We start from the raw sequence: 19,189 nt of genomic DNA, 5'->3' as shown, positions 1-19,189 counted from the left end.
CTGGGAGTTGTAGTCCTGAGGGCTCCTAGGGACGCCAGTGCCCCCCCCACCCCTGGGGGACCCCACCATCACCCTGCCCCCCCCCGAGCTATGGGGGGACCCCGAGTGTGTTCCCCTCTTATTATAGGGGCCCAAATCCCCACCCCATCCCTTAAAGGGGACCCCCAGTGTGCGTATGTGTCCATTGGGGGGTCCCCAATGTGTGTGTGCGTGCCCCCGGGGGGGTCCCCAGTGTGTCTGCGTCCATTGCGGGGGTCCCCAATGTGTCTCCCAGTCCCCCCTGTCCCTCCCTTACCACCCTTGGGGTGCGTGTCCCACAATGACCCCTAGGGGGGGCAGTTCCCAGCATCCCTCCATCACCTTTGGGGGGGCCCCATAGTGTGTCCTCCTCATCACATCGGGGGGGGGCCCATTGTGTGTCCTCCCCATCCCATTTGGGGTGGGGGCCCCACTGTGTGTCCTCCCCATCCCATTTGGGGGGGCCCCCACTGTGCGTCCTCCCCATTACCTTTGGGGGGGGTCCCCATTGTGTGTCCTCCCCATCATTTTGGGGGGGTGGGGGGGTCCGGGGGGAGCCGTTAAATTACTCGGGTTTATTTATAACAGACCTTCAGCCATTACAGTACAAAACTTACAGTAGATCTCGTTACACAAATAGGTACTTACAATATCTTACAGATACAAAAGCTCCTGGAGGGGGGGTCCGGGGGGGGGGGGGGGGGTCCAAAAGCGACTTTAACCTCCCAAGCAAAGCCAACAGCAAAGCCATTAACGAGAGACAACTGAAAACCAGGGCAGGGAGCAACGGGATTAAGGGGGGGGGACGGGGATGGGGGGGACACGGGGTATTGCACATCATCATCATCATCATCATCATCATGGTTTGTTCTTCATCCATCTGCTTAAAAAATAGAGATTTACAGAGTAAAGCGCCTGGAGGTGTATAAAATTCCTATGGTTGGGATAGGAAATGGAATTCCATAGGGAAAAGAAAGGAAAAGAACAAACACCCCCCCCCCCCAAAAAAATAAACCAACCCGAGAGCGCTCAAACCGCAGCGCTCCCCTTTTGGGTTGGAAAAGCCCCTTTTTGGGGTGGGTTGGGGGGGTGGGAAGGGGGGGGCTGAGCCCCAGTGATCCCCCCCCGCCCCCACCACGTAGAAAGGGGGGGGGGATTAAATATATATATCTAATAATAATAGTAATAATATTAATTAATAGCAAAAGGAGGGGGGGGAAGAGGGGCAACGGGAGCTGTTGCCGCCGCGTTGAGGTGGTTGCGTTGGTACAAAAGGAACAGCCTTTGGTTTCACCCTCAGGAGCCCCCGGGGGGGCTTTTATGCGTCCTGGGCCTTGGGGGGGGGGATCAGGGACCCCCCCTTGGGGGGTGGGATATGGATATAAAGGGGGGGGGATGCGGGAGGGCACCGGGATCGGTGGGAGGCCCCCGCTTCATTTTTGGTTAGCGGCTGCTTTCCCCTTTGGATAAGGGACCCCAAAGCAGGGTCCGGCCCCCCCCCCCCCGCCTCCAGTGTGTTCTGGCCCCCCCAAAAGGCTCCCGGAGCTATCCCAAAGGATTGAGGATCCAAAGCTCCGGGTTGGGGTTGTGGCCACCCCCAAGAGGAATGACTCTGGAGCACCAGGAGAGCCCCCCCCCCAATCCCTTGGGAATGGCGAGGGGAGGAGGAGGAGGAGGAGATCCCATCTTCCTGCCTTCGTTTAAGGGGAGCAACATGGAATCGCACGCCCCCCCCATGTGCGGGGCTGAGTATCCGGGGGGGGGGGCTTCAAATCCCATTGGGAATCACCGGGTAAATCCGGCAGCACCGGGAAAGGTGGGGGGGGGAGGCAGCGGGTCCCCCGGGATAGACTCATTAAAGCTCAGGGTGCAGCGACCCCCCCAATCCGGGTTTAGGGGGGGGGGCCACGGCTGAGGGAGGTGGGGGGGTCCCATAGAGGGGGGGTTAGCACCGAATCTGAGGTTCGACGGGCTCGCACCAAGGAAAGGGCTTGGAGCCGGGATTGGGATTGGGATAAGGAGGAGCCTCAACAAGAGAGACCGGGAAAGGGAAGGAAGAAAAGAGCAACTCAAAAGCTTAATAAATAACGATGGGAGGGAGGATTTGGGGGGGGGGGGGGGGGCAAAAGTCCATCACTATTTAAATATAAAAAGGCAAATGGTTCCCAGCCCCCCCCCGGGGGTTGGTGGGGGGCGGGGTTGGGGCAGTGATTTTTTTTCTTTTTCCCTCGTTTTTGTGTTTCTTTTTGTAGCCAAAATCAGTGCAAAGGAGTAAAAAAACCAACAACCAACAGTTCCATGCCCGAGGGGTGGAGGGGGCTGAGCGGGAGCCAAGGGATGGGGGACATTAACGGGGGGGGGGGGGGTGGTTTAACCGACTTTGTGCTCGCCCCTCACTATGTGGGAGGAGAACTCGTACCGGTCCTGGCTGTGGTAGCCACAGATGTTGCACTCAAAAGGGTCTCTGAAGCCGTGGCAGCCCATGTGGATGGTGAACATGACGTGGTCCAGGAAGAGGATGCGGCAGTGCTCGCACTTGAAGGCCCGCAGCTGCTCCCCGTCCTCATTGAGCACCCTCAGCGCTTCTTTGGCAGAGCTCGGGGTGGAGCGGGCGGCCGGGGGCCCCTCCGGCACCTTGGGGTCCTCTTTGGCGTAAGCTGGGCTCTGGCGGGTGCTCCCCGCCGGCCCCTGCGAGCTCCGCTCCTCGTGGTTGCTCTCGGTGTCGCTGGAGTCGGGGCAGCCGTTGGGGGGGGACACGCCGTGGTCCCGGCTCCGGTAAAGCACCGGCACCGCGTCCGCCACGTCCTCGGGGCCCTCGGCGGCCTCCCGGCCCCCCGGCAGCTCCAGCCGGCCCGGCAGAGCCTGGATCTGGGTGTAGACGGAGCTGATGACGGGGGTCACCTCCGAGATGCAGTTTGTAGGGGGGAGGCGGAGGCTCCGGAGGTGTTCCCCCCCCATCAAGGACAAGGAGGTGCCGTAGGAAGGGTCCAGGGGGTGGTGGGCTGAGACCATCTCCACGTCCTTCTCGAAGCTGGAGTTGACGTCGAAGGGGAGGTCCGAGAGGGTGAATCTCATCTGCTTCTCCCCTATGGGAAGCAGAGCGGGGTCACAGCGGGCTTTGGGGTACACCCCCGTGTCCCCTCCGTCCCCAGCACCAGCACAGCGCGATGGGACACCTGGCACGGGGAGCGTGGGGGGGGGTCCTGGCCAGGCAGCTCCAGGGGCTCCCTTTCACCCTCCTGATCCCGATGGGAATCCAATGGGAATCCCCTTACCCACGAACTTCTGCGGCGTGGAGCGTTTCCTCTTGGTGAGGCTGTTGGCCAGGCGGTCGATGAAGGTGGGTCGCTCGGACGAGGGGTGCAGCAGCGAGTCCGGCACCATCTCCAGCTCCCTCATCTCATCTCCTGGCAAAGAGAAGGGAAAAGCCCATGGGTGTCAAGGCGGCACCCACGGGACGGGCACGAGACTCCGCAGCCGCTGCTCCTGCCCCCTGCCAGCCGGGATGGACGTAGGGAAAGGCTCCTCTGCTCCAGGCCCAGAGCTTACCCCGTGGGTGCCTCGGTCGCGGGGCGGCCGCTCCTCCCTTCTTCCTCGAGCTGCGCCCGCTCCTGCCGCTTTGGGGAAGAGGAGCCGGCTTCAACGCATGCAAGTGCCCCATTCCCGCTATTCCTGCCGGCTCTCAGCCCCTTCCCGCCGGGATGCGGCTGCCGGGCCGGCTCCGAAAGGCGTGAGGAGCCGGGAAGGCTCCGGCACAGCCAAGACAAGGGGGCTGGTTGCTGGCTCTGAGCAGCACCACAAAGTGTTTCCGAGCCTCGTGGTGCCCGATGCCCACCGTGGTGCTGTTATTCACCCCCAAAACAGGGCTCAAGGAGGGGGGGTTTCCATTCCAGGCTTTCCATTCAAGGTGGGGGGGGGTGTTTCCATTCAGGAAGCTTTGGAATTGAGCCACTGGCAAGGGGAGGAACCAGCGAGGTGGCACTTTGCCCTTGCAGAGCTTTGTGCCATTAACCGATCACCAGAGCACGGCGAGCACCAGGGCTCTCCGCCGGCCCCACCTCCCCGTTTTCCAATGGGAATGCTGACCCCAACGTACCCCCCCCCGTGTCCCACTGACCTGGCTGGCTGGCCAAGGCTTGCGGCTCCGTGTTGAGGCTCTGCAGGTAGTTGTGGCAGCGCTCCTTGTGCTCCTCCAGCGTGCTCTGCTGCTTGTAGCTCCGGCCGCAGTAGTTGCACTTGTAGGGCTTGCCCACGGTAGGGGAGGAGACTGCGAGAGAGAGAAAGGCAGAGCCGGGTTGGAAGCACCAGGGAAGGGCTCGATACAGGCAATGGGAGAGAGGAACCAGCAGGAGAAGGGCTGCGGGTGCTGCTGGGGCTGAGGAGCCACCAAAACACATCAGGATACGGCCCAATACCTCAACCCAGTCACCTCTGCGCTGGCTCTGCCCCCAAAACACCAGTGACAGGGGTAAGAGAAGCTGCCTGCCCGCGTCGCACCGATGGCAAAGGTGGTGCTTAAGGTGCCTGGGGGGCACACACAGCACCCTTTGGAAAGGGCATGGATAAAACGGGATCCAGGCTCCGCGGGCCCAGGACCTGCCCTGGCGCTGTTCGCTCTTTTCCTGTCACATTTTGGGGTGGTTTTGGGGTTCTCTGCAGGTTGTGGTGTGAATCGGGCTTTCCAACCCCCTGCTCCTGCTGCGGGGGTCCTGCCCCGGCCCATTCCCAGCTCCGGATGCTGATCCCAGGATCCAGGTTAGGAATCAGTGTGGAGAAGCTGATGACAAGCGCAGGTCTCCCCGTGCGGCAGCACTGGCACAAGCAGCTGAAGATGGGTTTACTCCAGTGAAGAGACCACCCGCCTCCAAACAGGCTTCCCAGTTGGGAATTCGCTCCCAAATCCAACAACTTGGAAGGGGAGCCTCGATTCCCAAATTCCATCCCATCGATCCCCAAATACCTCAGTTCTGTTCCTCCTAAACCAAGCAGCAACCCAACCCCTGCGTGTGTCTGTGCTTCCCAAAGCTGCCCCCAACGGCAGTGTTAGGATCCGGGTTGGTTTTCCAAGCCACATGGACACCCTGAAGTTATTCCCTTGGGATCCAGCCTGTGTTTCAGGGCTCAATCCTGCCGTGGAGGCTCAGCCTGTGCTCGCCGAGGGGCAGTTATGGCGCAGGGATGGGCTTTATGGTGGCTGCAGGACAAGGAGGGAGGCTCCATCCTGAAGCAGGCTTCGCCTTGGGATCGGTGGCTTTTCCTTTCGTTCCCTGCTCTTGGAACACACCATTGCTCACCACGATGTCCTGATGGACTCGTCCCATCCATCACCTCCCAGGAGCTTCCAGCCAGCTCCATCGAGGGTCTTCACCCCCATAATACCCAACCCAGGAGCCAGGGGGGTGGTGTCCCCGGGAGAAGCCTCTTATCACCACGTACAGCAGAAGAGGAGCAGCTCCAGGTTGGGCTCCTCATGGCTGGGTCCCAGAGGAGCTGCAGCTTCTGATCCAGCCCAGTGTCTGATGTGGGTTTGATCTTCTGGACAGCACATCCCGCGAGATGAAAGCTCGTGGCCCCACGGGGATGCACGTGCCTCTAGTTAAGGCAGAGGGAGGCTGAGCCAGGCCTGAACCAGCCTTTTCCCTCTGAAATCCCCATTAAAACCAGGTTTTCCGTAGTAATTAGCTCCCCGAGAACCTCATTTTGGTTTGAGATGGTGGAAGGGCTCGTCCCAGTTCTGCGTCTCTCCCTGAAGGACTCCAGGAGACCCTTTCCATGCCTGGCAGTGGGGAGATGCCGGCCCTGGGTGCTCAGCGAGGGTGAGGGTGGTGGCAAACCCCCAAACCTCCTCTTGTGAGGAGCAGCGGCCCCATTGCAGGCTTGGCACCCCCATTCCTCCCCAGCATCTCCCGGGAAGTCTCAGATGTGTGTGGAAGGGAGATGAGTTCCCAAAGGAAAGAGCAAAGTGACACAAGATTCAGGCTTAAACCCAGAGCATCACATCCTCTAACCGGGATTTAAGGGAGAAGGAGGCTTCCAGAGCGGGCTGCGAGGGGGGAGCGGGTTCCTGTGCTCCTGCGTGACGTGAACAGGCTCTTCAGGGGCTGGGATTCCTGCTTTGTGGCATCATTTCCATGTTCACAACCATCTGGATGATGGGAAAGCCCTGGCAGCACCACCAGCGGGCCGTGAATGAAGGGACGCGATTGCCAAGCAGGGTTTGGCTGGTGTTCACTTCACTTCACTTCACTTCAACTCCACTTCACTTCAACTCCACTTCACTTCACTTCACCCCTCCCCGGGGCCCCGTCAGCTCTTCCACCGCAGAACCAGAGGGTGAGAAACCACCAGCTCTAAACGGCCCATTTGAGCAAGGACAAGGTGAAAGCGAGAAGAGCAGAACCCCTCCGGCTGGGGCAGGGCGCACCCAAGGGTGGGACCTCTCTGCTCCCCATAAAACCTATTAAACATTGATCTTTAGAAGGAAGAGCCACAACATCCATCCACCCCCCCCCCCACCCCGGAACAGCCGGAATACGGAGCCCTAAAGGCAGCCCACGAAGCAGACGTTCAGCCCAGCACGCTGGGAGCTGAAGCAGCACCACGTCTGGCTGCTGTCGCCTGGGTTTGGGGCCTCATCCTGTGTCCCTCCCCATCCCGGTACCCACCGGAGTGCGTCCGGAGGTGGCCGGTGAGCGCATCCCGCCTGCGACAGGCGTAGTTGCAGAAGGGGCACTTGAAGGGCTTCTCTCCAGAGTGCAGCTTGATGTGACGCAGGAGGTTTCCCTTCTGGGTGAAGGAGGCTCCGCACTGGTTGCAGTGGAATGGTCTTTCCCCTGTAAAACAGGAGCAGGGGGGTCAAATCCCGGCTGGAAAGCTCTTCCCATCCGCAGGGAGCAGAAGCATCCCCAGCTCCGGCCACAAAGAGGTGAAGGGCAGCGTGGTGTGGTGGGAGGCAGGGGGTTGGAATGGGATGAGCTGAAGGTCCTTTCCAACCCATTCTATGGGTCTGTGCTGTGCCCCCAAGCTGGGGAGGCTCAGCGCTGGTGCTGGAGGCTGGATGGTGATGAGGAAACACCCTCCACACGCGCTTCCCTGGACCTTCCCTCATTCCCACCACCTCGTCCACACCAGCCTCACCTCCCGTGGTGCTGCCAGCGAGCATCGTGCCCCCCGTTACCCCCAAGGTGCCAGCGGCCCCCCCGGCGCCCCCACTCACCCGTGTGGCTGCGCTTGTGCACCATGAGCACGTTGGGGCCGATGCAGACCATGCCGCAGATGTCACACTTCAGCTTGCCGTTGGGCAGGCGGATGCCGCCGGGGGAATGCGGCTCCTGGCCCGGCCCGTCGCAGTAGCCCAAGGGCTCCGAGAGGGAATCCTCCACGATGACGCTGTCGTCCTTCTCCAGCATCCGGTCGTCCTGGGCGAGCAGGCGGCTGCCCTCCTCGTCGCTGTACATCTCCACCTTGATGGAGTTTGCTGTCAGGAAGCACAAGGGATGGGATGTGAGAGAGGAACCGGGAGCAGAGCTTGGGAAAAGTGGCCAAAGCCCCCGGAGACGAGGCCCTCGGTGGCCTGGAGCATCCTCGAGGTCTGCTCCAAGCTGGCTGGTTCTAAGCTGAACTCCTAAAGGGAACGCCGGGAGGTGTGAATTGTGCGGGATGAACTGCTCCAGGGCAGGGATCACCCCAGCCCAGGGGCCCCAAGAGAACTGCTCCGGGGAGAGATGACATTCAGCTCCCTGCAGCCCAAGGCCCAAGTGCTTTGGAAGCAAAGACACTGGGTTTTCACCCTCTGGACCAGGAAAGGCTCCAAGAGCCTCCCGGGGGCTCTGTGTGAGCCCATCTCCATTGCTCTGCTGCAATGGGATCCATCAGCCATTGAAGGGCAGCAAAAAGAAGGCCAAAGGCTGGTGCTGGACCCCCAGCTCTGCCCCTTCCCTCAGCACCACCGGGGCTGCAGGAACCACAGGGACGGGATGAGACCCTTTGGGCGCCAGGAAAGCTCCTGTGAAATGCGGGAAGTGGATGCAGGGCCCAAGGGAAGGTCCAGCCAAGAGCAATGAGAAGGCAGAGGCGGGAGGAGAAGCCCACCCATGGGCTTGGCCACCCCAATCCCAGCTGCCAGCACCCTCTGATGGAGGGAGAAGTGGTGCTGGGACCCCCCCCAGCCTTCAAATGATCCAAGCGGGAAGTTTCCTCCTTGAAGCCATCGCTGGGAGTGAGAGGGAATCCCTCTGGGATGCTCCCGGGATGGGGACGGCGGCTCCTGCTGGCCCTGGCAGGCCGGAGGAAGATGATGCTGGAGCCGAGTTGAATCCAGGGCACACACATGGAGCCCAAGGGCCTCACCAGAGGATCTTTAAAGATCAGATCCTTGTTTCTCCCATTGGAAGCAGGAGGCTCTTCCCGATCCCTTCACAGAACTGTGGGCACTGGAGGAACTGGACTTCACATCCCAAAGGAGCAGCTTCCAGCCCTGGTGGGACTCAACCCCTGGGTCTCATCCGGCCCTTTGGGAGAGCTCAAACACTCATCCGCAGCCTGGGATACACCGGGAAACCTCGGCAACACCCCGGCTTCCAAAGCCTCCGGCCTTTAGGAGCTTGGGGGGAACTGAACAAGCTGTTCCCATCAGCTGAGGTGGGAACGGTGCTTCCCGGGAGGCTTCGGCTCGCTTACCGGGCACGGGGGACGTGGGAACAGCGGAGATGGAAGCTCCTCTTCCTCACTGCCTCCAACGGGGCGGGCAGGAGGGCTCCGGCTCTTCCCCGGAGCACCGGGGGATTAGCGAGGAGCAGCAGCATGGAAGTGATTCATCCGAGCCTGCGGGAGCTTTATTGCCGGGTGAAGAGCCCAGGAATTCCCTGGCTCCCGTCCTGCCCTTCCTGGATCCTGGGGCAGGCAAATGCCTTCCCTATGAGGCTCCCAGCAACGGGAACCCTGCAGACACCCGGCCCTGGCACTCGGAGGCACTTGGAAGCTGTTTGCTGAGCCCTTGGCCAAAGCCACTGCTGGAGGCTGAAGCGTTCCTCCGGGGGGAGCAGGATGGGGCCGGTGCCAGCGCGCTCCCATGGGAGCATCCAGGCGCATGGAGGAAGCTCCTCGCTCGATGGGGTGATGTTTGCTGGGGTGGAGGGGGGGGTGGTTCTCTTCTCCCATTCCCTCGGGGATGTGTTTTGGGCACGGAGGGGAGGCCAGCTCTCGGTGTGTGTGTGTGTGTGCTGCTTACACCCAGGTTATACAATGCTCTCCCCGCCCCGGGGCACGGCGCCGGCTGCAGGAACCAGCGGGGAAGTCAAGTCACATCAGAGGCAAGAGCATCACCCGGCTCCTGCCGCTGCAGGGGATGGGGTGGGTATTGTCCTCCTGCTCCACGTGCGTCGGCTCCGAGCGAGCAGCGAGGCTGCGCTGGCTCTCCCAGCGGGAACGGCGAGAGCTCAGCGCCGGCCCGAAGCTCCCGAGAGCTTTCAGGAGGCGAAGGGAAAGCAAAGAGCAAGGAGTAAAAGGGGAGAGAACAGCGACGGGGGGGGGCTAATTCCTGATGTGATCACTTCCGAAAGGCAACGGCCGGGGCTTGGTTTGCCCCAGGTCAGGCAGAGCAGCCGGCTCCTAACCAGAGGTGTCCCGTGGAAGCCCACGTGGATAAATGCCAGGGGAATTCCTCTGCTATGGAAAAGCATCGTGCTCCGGAAGCAGGAAGGAGGGAAGTCACGGCAGGGCTGGTGGTGGTGCGGTGGAGGCTTGGGAGCTCCAAGAGCGGGATGTGCCGACCTCTGATGGCTCTGAGGGTGCCTCAACACTATCAGCGGTGGGTACAGCCATGGACACCCTCCTCCTCAGCAGGGCCAGCACCTCAGCCCTGTGCTGAAGCCACAGGGACACCTCGAGGCTCAGGCCCACAGGGAACGACCCCCAAAAGTCCTTGGCATCACCACGGAGGTTGGAGCTGCTCCACAAGGGGTCTATCCCAGCGGGAAGCCAACGCCTGTGTGGTCTGGGGGCAGGAAGGCGCGTGTTGGGTCAGGCTGAACTCACCACTGAGCGAGCGGCTGGGCGACGAGTGCTGGCTGTTGGGGGTGCTCACCGCGGGCCCCACGATGGCTGAGCTGAACTCCTTCTCCAGAGAGGAATCCCCACTGCCTTTGGGAAGAGGGAAAGAGCCGTGAGCGAGGCCCCGGGCGCTGCTTTGGGAAGGGGCTGCCGGCACCCATGTTTGCCACCGACACCAGGCAGGAGCGTTGGTGCTCTCAGATGCAGCAGCGTGGGGAGGGGGCTGAAGGGGAGAGGGGCCCATGGGGCACACTATGGGGCTATAGGGCCAGCCAAAGGGGCAACCAGCCCACCCCCTATACACAACTATCACCCCCCCACAAAGGGCCCTCCATGCCCTGACCCCGTGCTCTGCCCAAGTCTCTTTGCCTACAGCAAAGTGGCAATTCCCAAGCAGATCCTCCTGGCTCTGGGAAGCCAAATGCACCCCAGTGCCCCCCCCCAGTGCCCCCCCAGTGCCCCAGAGCAGCATCTTCTGAATCACTGCTCGAACGGGACCCCAGCGCCCCATAGCTCCATCGGGAAGAGGCTTCCTCTCCTCTTGGAGTCACGTTGGGACCGATGGGGACCGTTCCCCTGCTCTGGCTGCGCGGGTGCTGGAGCTGATCGCAGGTTGTGGGGCTGAACACGAGCCCCACGGAGGGACTAAGCCCTCAGGTTGCTCTATGGGCCGGGGGGGCACATCTTGAGCCCCAAACCCCAAAGAGCTGCTGCTTGGGGTGAGACTGCCCCGCTCCAAGGGCCCTGGCACGTGGCAAGTTGTGGCCTGAGCCCAGCTCGTGTTCACCTCCATGAGCATCCCCTCTCCTCCCTGCCAGCACAGGGCAGCGCAGGCACCTATAGCTCACCCAGGGGCACAGGCACCTATAGCTCACCCTGCAGCACAGGCACCTATAGCTCACCTAGGAGTGCAGGCACCTATAGCTCACCCTGCGGCACAGGCACCTATAGCTCACCCTGCAGCGCAGGCACCTATAGCTCACCCAGGGGCACAGGCACCTATAGCTCACCCTGCGGCGCAGGCACCTATAGCTCACCCTGGGGCACAGGCACCTATAGCTCACCCAGGGGCACAGGCACCTATAGCTCACCCTGCGGCACAGGCACCTATAGCTCACCCAGGGGCACAGGCACCTATAGCTCACCCTCGGGCACAGGCACCTACAGCTCACCCTGGGGCACAGGCACCTATAGCTCACCCTGCGGCACAGGCACCTATAGCTCACCCAGGGGCACAGGCACCTATAGCTCACCCTGCGGCACAGGCACCTATAGCTCACCCAGGGGCACAGGCACCTATAGCTCACCCTGCGGCACAGGCACCTATAGCTCCCCCTGGGGCACAGGCACCTATAGCTCACCCTCGGGCACAGGCACCTACAGCTCACCCTGGGGCACAGGCACCTATAGCTCACCCTGCGGCACAGGCACCTATAGCTCACCCTCGGGCACAGGCACCTACAGCTCACCCAGGGGCACAGGCACCTATAGCTCACCCTGCAGCGCAGGCACCTATAGCTCACCCAGGGGCACAGGCACCTATAGCTCACCCTGCGGCACAGGCACCTATAGCTCACCCAGGGGCACAGGCACCTATAGCTCACCCTGCGGCACAGGCACCTATAGCTCACCCTGCGGCGCAGGCACCTATAGCTCACCCTGCGGCACAGGCACCTATAGCTCACCCTCGGGCACAGGCACCTACAGCTCACCCAGGGGCACAGGCACCTATAGCTCACCCTGCAGCGCAGGCACCTATAGCTCACCCAGGGGCACAGGCACCTATAGCTCACCCTGCGGCACAGGCACCTATAGCTCACCCTGCGGCGCAGGCACCTATAGCTCACCCTGCGGCACAGGCACCTATAGCTCCCCCTGGGGCACAGGCACCTATAGCTCACCCAGGGGCACAGGCACCTATAGCTCACCCTGCGGCACAGGCACCTATAGCTCACCCTCGGGCACAGGCACCTACAGCTCACCCAGGGGCACAGGCACCTATAGCTCACCCTGCAGCGCAGGCACCTATAGCTCACCCAGGGGCACAGGCACCTATAGCTCACCCTGCGGCACAGGCACCTATAGCTCACCCAGGGGCACAGGCACCTATAGCTCACCCTGCGGCACAGGCACCTATAGCTCACCCTGCGGCGCAGGCACCTATAGCTCCCCCTGGGGCACAGGCACCTATAGCTCACCCTGCGGCACAGGCACCTATAGCTCACCCTCGGGCACAGGCACCTACAGCTCACCCTGGGGCTGCAGCCCCCCTGGAGCACCGCTCCCCCCGCCCGGCCCCAGCCGCGGGTCATTCCCGGCTCCTCCCCGGCGTTCCCGGCTCCTCCCCGCGCCGCATCCCGGCTGAGCTCCCGCTGTCGTACCTTGCTGGAGATAGCCCGGAGCGCTCTCACAGCCAACTCCTTGGAAACAGCGCTGGAGCGCGGGCTGCGGGTGCATGTCGGCGTCGCTGGCGGGGCGCACGCAGCCGCTCACCTTCCAGGAAGAGCAGATTCCTGGAAGCCAGGGAAAACCAGCGTCATTTTCCAGGCGGGCAGCACGGGCAGAGCGGGAATGCCGCCGCCGCGCTCCCGGGAACGGTGCTGAGCGCGGGGGGGGGCAGCAGGGGTGCTCTGCCCCCCCCCGCTCAACAACCGGGAATGTCGGGGGAAAGGGAGGATTTGATGTGTGGAGGGAGAAGCTCAACAACCGGGAATGTTGGGGGAAAGGGAGGATTTGATGTGTGGAAGGAGAAGATCAACAACCGGGAATGTTGGGGGGAAAGGGAGGATTTGATGAGTGGAAGGAGACGCTCAACAACCCGGAATGTTGGGGGAAAGGGAGGATTTGGTGAGTGGAAGGAGAAGATCAACAACCTGGAATGTTGGGGGGAAAGGGAGGATTTGATGTGTGGAGGGAGAAGCTCAACAACCAGGAATGTTGGGGGAAAGGGAGGATTTGATGAGTGGAAGGAGACGCTCAACAACCCGGAATGTTGGGGGAAAGGGAGGATTTGATGAGTGGAAGGAGAAGATCAACAACCTGGAATGTTGGGGGGAAAGGGAGGATTTGATGAGTGGAGGGAGAAGCTCAACAACCTGGAATGTTGGGGGAAAGGGAGGATTTGATGTGTGGAGGGAGAAGCTCAACAAGCTGGAATGCCGGCGGGAAGAAGGGGATGTGATGTGTGCCGGGAGAGCAGCAGCATCCCAGTGTCACCCCATAGGGATGGCTCATTGGGATCCAGCCCTTTGGCGCTGGGATGGGGACAGCGGAGCTCCGGGCACAGAGTAAAAGCGGCTCACCCTGAACCCCCCCCCGGTGTATCCACAGGGAATACCACACACGTGAGGACTGACCTCGATGGCAGCTCCCACCCCACAGCAGAACCAAGCCCGGGCGCGGGTTCAGCCCCACAGATGAGCTCAGGGCTCACTAACCCCCCCCCCGGTGATGCTGAGGGCAGGAAGCACACGTTCCACATCCCATTCCCAGCTCCTGCCCATTCCCATGTGCCGGAGAAAGGTCGAAACACCCCAAAGGAGCCTCGGTTTAAGGAGGAAAACCAAGTTCTTTTCTCCTTGATCCCTTTACGCTGCCCTGTTTTCAGCTCCTCTGTGAGCCTGCTTCATCCTCCTATCCCAAAGGAGCCTCCTCATCCCAAAGGATCCCTCCCATCCCAAAGGATCCCCACTCTCCTGCTGACTGACAGCACCAAGAGGTGGCTGAGCTGATCCTTCACACCCAGCCCTTCCCGAAACAGGGAAGAGCTTCTCTGCTCCCCACAGACCTGAGGCAGGACCCCCTCGCCGGGATCGGGATCAGGGAGCGGGATAGCCCGGCTCGGAGCCCCGGAAGGTGGGAGCTGAAGCACATCCCAGCCCTGGCCTCGATGCTCTCGCAGCAGTTTCCCCTCTTCGGACTCGAGAGTTCAGGAAATATTGGGTCAGTTTCACGTGTTCCACAAATCCCACATGGAAAGCCGCTGGAAAGGCGGCTGCAGCCCGGTTATCCGAGGAGCTGAGGGTGAGGAGGGGGAAGAAGCTCCCGGAGCTCTTCCCATCCCCAGTGCCCCATTGCCAGGCGTCAATCCTTACCCTATTGATGAGCTGATCCCTGTTTTCCTGCCCTCATCCCAGGCAGCACCAGGCTCCACTCCCCACGTTCCAAAGGGATAACCCTGCGGCGCTCCCGCAACACTGCTCTTCCCTTCTCCCATCCTTTAACCATTCCCCTTCCCTCCAAGCTCCAGGAGCTGCTTAAACCTCCAACCCGCAGGACTTCCAGCCGGGAAAACTGGATCCCAAGAGGGATTCAGGCTCTTGTGCCCCGGGAAGCCGGGAGCAGCCGCGTGGAGCAGGATCAGGCACAGCGCAATCGGGATCCTCTGGGATCAGAGGGAATCCTTGCAGGAAGGAGGAGCACACAAGAACTTTGCCAGGATGGGCAGGATGTCCCTGGATTTCCCATTGGATCAACTGGGGTCTTCCTTCCTCTCCAGCGCACTTCCATAGGGAGCTTCCTCCCCGCTGAGCCGCTCATTCCCAGCTCACGGAGCTCACACAGGGATGTCCCCTCGTGTGGGGCCACCAGCAGTGTCCCTCCCGCCTTGGCCGCTCCTCGATCCGCAGCAGGATCCACCCTAATCCCTCCCTTTCCCAAGCAAAGGTGTTTCACATCCCAAAGATAAGACCAAATCCCACCAAACCACCTTCGCTTCCCGCCCGCGCCGGCTTCCCACAGGACACCAGATAAGCTCCATCCCTCCCCGTGTCCCAGGATTCCCTCCGGTCCCCGGGGCTGTGATCCCGGCACAGCAGCGCCCGGCACGGCGGCATCCAGGGAAGCTCCATCCATCCACGCCTCCACCTCCTGCTCTCTCCAAGGGCCGGGGGTGAATTCCCAACTAACTCTGGGAACACCGGAGCAACACCACAAGAGGGACCTTGGAGCAGCTTCCAGGGGGGACAGGAAAGCTGGAGAGGGGCTTTGGATACGGGATGGAGGGACAGGATAAGGGGAATGGCTTTAAGCTGCCAGAGGGGAGATGGAGATGGGATGTGAGGAGGAAGTTCTTCCCTGTGAGGGTGCTGGGACATGGAATGGGTTTGGATGCTCCGGCGGAAGGTGTCCCTGCCTGTGGAATTGGAGGAGCTTTACGCTCCCTCCATCCCACCCCATTCCATGGCTCTCTGAGCCCACCACGGACATTAACCCTTCTTGGATGCTCAAGGGATGTTGTGACCATCTCGACGGCAGCAGCAAAGCCACTTCAGGACAACTGAATCCCAACGGATGAGCCTGAGCACCCCAAATCCATCAGGATCCCAAAGGAGCCACCATCACACCTACCGGATATGTAGGATCGCCCGTTACAGTCTTCTATATCCATCTTGAAGGGATTTGGCTGGAAGAGAAAGCAGAGCATGGTCAGAGGGGGACACCTCCTCCTCTCCTGGAGACATGGAATCACAGCACAGGGAAAGGGGAATGGGCCCAGCTCCCACAGGGATAAGGCTTTGGTTTGGCTTCAATCCCAATCCAGCCCCGTTTTCCACGCAGGAACGTGGCTCAAGCAGCACTTGAGGGGTTGGAAGTGCAGGAGAACACCTAAAGCCAGTAAGGATTTGTCCCCTTGGAAAGGGAAAAGCAATGGGATCCGCAGGGCTCCAGCACCACCAGACCCGGAGCCAGAGATGGAGACACTGGGATGTGGTGGGATGGAGACACCGGGATGCGGTGGGATGGAGACACCAGGATGCAGTGGGATGGAGACACTGGGATGCAGTGGGATGGAGACACCGGGATGCAGTGGGATGGAGACACTGGGATGTGGTGGGATGGAGACACTGGGATGCGGTGGGATGGAGACACCAGGATGCGGTGGGATGAAGACACCGGGATGTGGTGGGATGGAGACACCGGGATGCGGTGGGATGGAGACACTGGGATGCAGTGGGATGGAGACACCGGGATGTGGTGGGATGGAGACACCGGGATGCGGTGGGATGGAGACACTGGGATACAGACAACTAGAAGGTGCCTCATATCCCAGGCACGGAGGGAACCCAAGCAGGGTCCAGGAGCTGCAGAGCATCAGGAAGCCCATCCTGGAACACCGGCGCCATTCCCGTCCTTTCCCTGCCATCGGATGGAAAGGGAGCATTCCAGAGATCCCCTTCCCGCTCTTCACTTCATGGGATGAAGCAACTGAGGCTGAACTCAAAGCGGCCCCTCACTGATCCCTATGGAGCAGCGCCCTGGAACACCCAGGTCCAGCGAGGACCCGGAGCAGGGACAAACCTCCACGCTCCAGGAGCACATCCTCGTCTCTGGCCTCTGTTCCCAGCTTTCCGGAGCCATCATCCCCTTGGGAATGCTGTGCTGGAAGTAGAGCAGAGGGAGTGCCTGAAATAAGGCCTTTTCCCTAAGGAAAAGAAATCAGAGGCCTCAGAATTAGCCCAGATTAAGAAACCTCCATCCCAGTATCCTGGCGGGATGCGACTTGGGAACGTCCTTTGCCTAGTGAAAGGCTGCGGCCGGGGGGTCCCTCCTGTGCTCAGGAACATCCCAGAGGTGGGAATTCTCCCTGATCCCGGGCTCAGGTCCCTCTGCACCGAGGTCTGGATCCTGCTGGAAGCAAAGTGCTCGGGATGAACGTCTCGGAGCCTCCTTCAGGGTAAGAATTAGTCAGGGCTGGAAAGTGGCTTTATCCCAATTCCAGGAGCTGCCGACGATTTTCCAACATGAGGATGGTTTTTCCACCTCTGAGGAATGAAGCGGCTGCTCCAAACCTCGGGAATGCTGCAGGATGCAGCGCAGGGAAAAGCCTGTGGAGAAGCCCCTGCTCCCACCACCCTGGCTCGGGGCTGAGGAAGCGGCTCTGCAGGATCCAACGGAGACACATTCCCACAGGGAATATCCAAGTGCTGCTGCTTTGTGGTTCGAAGCTGAAGGGTCACTTCCAAAGGGATTATGATGGGATGTGACGCTGTAGCCAAGGGCAGACCCTTCGGAGCAAAGCAGTGAGAACATTCCCAGAGAAATTCCCGGCCCTTCAGTTATCCAGTGGAGCCCGTGTCCCACGTAACAGCCCCATTCCGGGTGCCTTAACCCGGGAACTGGGCAAATCCAGCTGCAATTCCCAATGCAATTCCCAACCTTTCTATAAAGAGCAGAGGGGCCGAGAGAGGGAACCCCCCTGAGGGTGCGGATCAGGCACCGACGCGGGAACAGCATTCCCCAGCAACATTCACTGCTCCCGCCTGGAATAGCGCTGGCTCCGCAATGGATACATGGATGCACCCGGCGCTGGACGGCCGCGGCTGGGAACCACACCAGTCCTCCTCTTAAAGCGGGAATTTGGATCCCAAATCAATCCAGGGATATCTTCCAGCGGGGCTTTGAGCCGTTGTGCCCCACGGAGGGAAGAGAAGTTCCTTCTCCTGCACATCCCGGGATGGACGGGCAGGGATCCTGGGAGAGACACGCTGGATTCTCAACGCTCCCGAGGTCTGGAATGGATCCTCCGGCTGCTCTGCCCTCGGATAACCCCCGATCCCGCTATTCCCACCAGGAGCAGTGCCCGCTCCCGAGTTTCCTCAAGTCCATGGAAGCAAAAGCCACGATGAATCCCGTTTTCCCATCCGGCAGGACACGGGCTCCGACCCATCCAAAGTGCCCGCTCCAGGACATGGATACAGCAGGAATAACCTCATGGATAACCCCACGCCGCGACTTCCCAACGCACTGACACCCCCCTCAGCCTTCCCCCCTCATCCCATGGGAATGAGATTCCACATGGAGCAGGAACAAGTTCCCAGCTTCAGCCCAAAGCACGCGGATAGCGGCTCCAGGATTCGGGAATGCGATCCCAGGGAGTCAATAACGGGGGGGGGGGGACATGACACACACTGAAACCCCCCATGGGAGCAGCCAGAGGTGGATCCAGCACTGGGAATGCTCCTCCGGCATTCCAGAGCGGGAAGCGCCTGGAAGCAGCTCCCCTCTATTCCCAAGGAGCCATCCTGACCCCCCCCTTCCACCCCAACCCGACATCCCATGGCGGGGGGGGCACACGGACCCCAATCCCATACCCAGCCATGGAGCAGCAGCCGAATTCCAATGGGATCCCGATCCCACCCCCCCCCCATGTCCTGCTTGTGTCCCGGGGGCCCCCCCCATGGTTGAGCTCATTCATCCCAAGGGGGGGGGCAAATTTAAGGACCCCCCCATGGTTGAGCCCATTCATCCCAAGGGGGGGGCAAGTTTAAGGACACCCCCCCCCCCCAAAGAACGGGACCCCCCCATGGCTGAGCCCATTCATCCCAATGGGGGGGGGGGGCCAAGTTTAAGGACACCCCCCCGAAAAGAAGGGGACCCCCTCCCCATGGTTGAGCCCATTCACCCAAGGAGGGGGGGGGACAAATTTAAGGACCCCCCCCCCCCAATGGTTGAGCCCATTCATCCCGGAGGGGGTGGCAAATTTAAGGTCCCCCCCATGGTTGAGCCCATTCATCCCAAGGGGGGGGGGCAAGTTTAAGGACACCCCCCAAAGAACGGGACCCCCCCATGGTTGAGCCCATTCATCCCAAGGAGGGGGGGGGGCAAGTTTGAGGACCCCCCTCTCCAATAACTGGAGGGGGGCAGATTTAGGGCCCCCCCCAAAGAGGCCTCAAGGCTCCCCCCCCCAACACATGGACACCCCCGACCCCCCCCCCCCCCGCCCCACAGCGGCCTGGTCACACCCCCCCCCCCAGCACCCCTCCCCCGGCAGCGCCCCCCCCCCGCGGCCCCGCTCTCACCGGCGGGCGGGGGAAGGGCCCCCCCGGTGCGCCCCGGCCGCGGGGGGGGGGTCACGGGCGCGGCGGCGGCGGCGGCTCCACCTGAGGAGGGCCCGGGCCCCCCCCCGCCGCCCGCCCGCCCGCCCCGAGCCACTTCCGGCCCCCGCCGCAGCCAGGCCGCGCAGCCGAGCGCCGACGCTGTCGAGCCGCCGGCGGGAGGGGGGCGACGCGGCCGCCATGGGCTAACATGGGGCGGGGGGATCAGTCGAGCGCCGGAGCATCGAGCGGGTGAGCAGAGAGAGGAGGGGGAGGCAGCGGAGCGCCGAGTGTGTGTGTGGGGA

General features: G+C 61.6%; 1 protein-coding gene across 4 annotated transcripts; it reads right to left on the bottom strand.

The window, feature by feature from the left end:
• Positions 1–574: 574 nt before the first annotated feature.
• IKZF4 (IKAROS family zinc finger 4) lies at positions 575–18,982 on the bottom strand. Of its 4 annotated transcripts, none has more exons than XM_030510528.2 (9): positions 18,870–18,982; positions 15,418–15,472; positions 12,450–12,581; positions 10,054–10,158; positions 7,235–7,495; positions 6,684–6,851; positions 4,136–4,285; positions 3,294–3,425; positions 575–3,104 (listed from the first exon to the last, which is right to left on the bottom strand). In XM_030510528.2, exons 2-9 carry the CDS (start codon positions 15,455–15,457, stop codon positions 2,389–2,391), a joined length of 1,704 nt encoding a protein of 567 aa, XP_030366388.1. In that variant the 5' UTR covers positions 15,458–15,472; positions 18,870–18,982; the 3' UTR covers positions 575–2,388. The 4 variants fall into 4 exon arrangements, with proteins under 4 accessions (XP_030366388.1, XP_030366386.1, XP_030366387.1 ...); XM_030510526.1 differs by lacking the exon at positions 18,870–18,982 and having other exon boundaries at positions 575–901; positions 2,438–3,104; positions 15,418–15,555; XM_030510527.1 differs by lacking the exon at positions 18,870–18,982 and having other exon boundaries at positions 575–898; positions 2,438–3,104; positions 15,418–15,555.
• Positions 18,983–19,189: the final 207 nt, after the last annotated feature.

Source organism: Strigops habroptila, chromosome 23 (genome assembly GCF_004027225.2).
Source record: "Strigops habroptila isolate Jane chromosome 23, bStrHab1.2.pri, whole genome shotgun sequence".
NCBI classification, from domain to species: Eukaryota; Metazoa; Chordata; class Aves; order Psittaciformes; family Psittacidae; genus Strigops; species Strigops habroptila.
The sequence above is the reverse complement of the archived record's forward strand: the minus strand, read 5'-3'. Positions and strand labels throughout refer to the sequence as shown.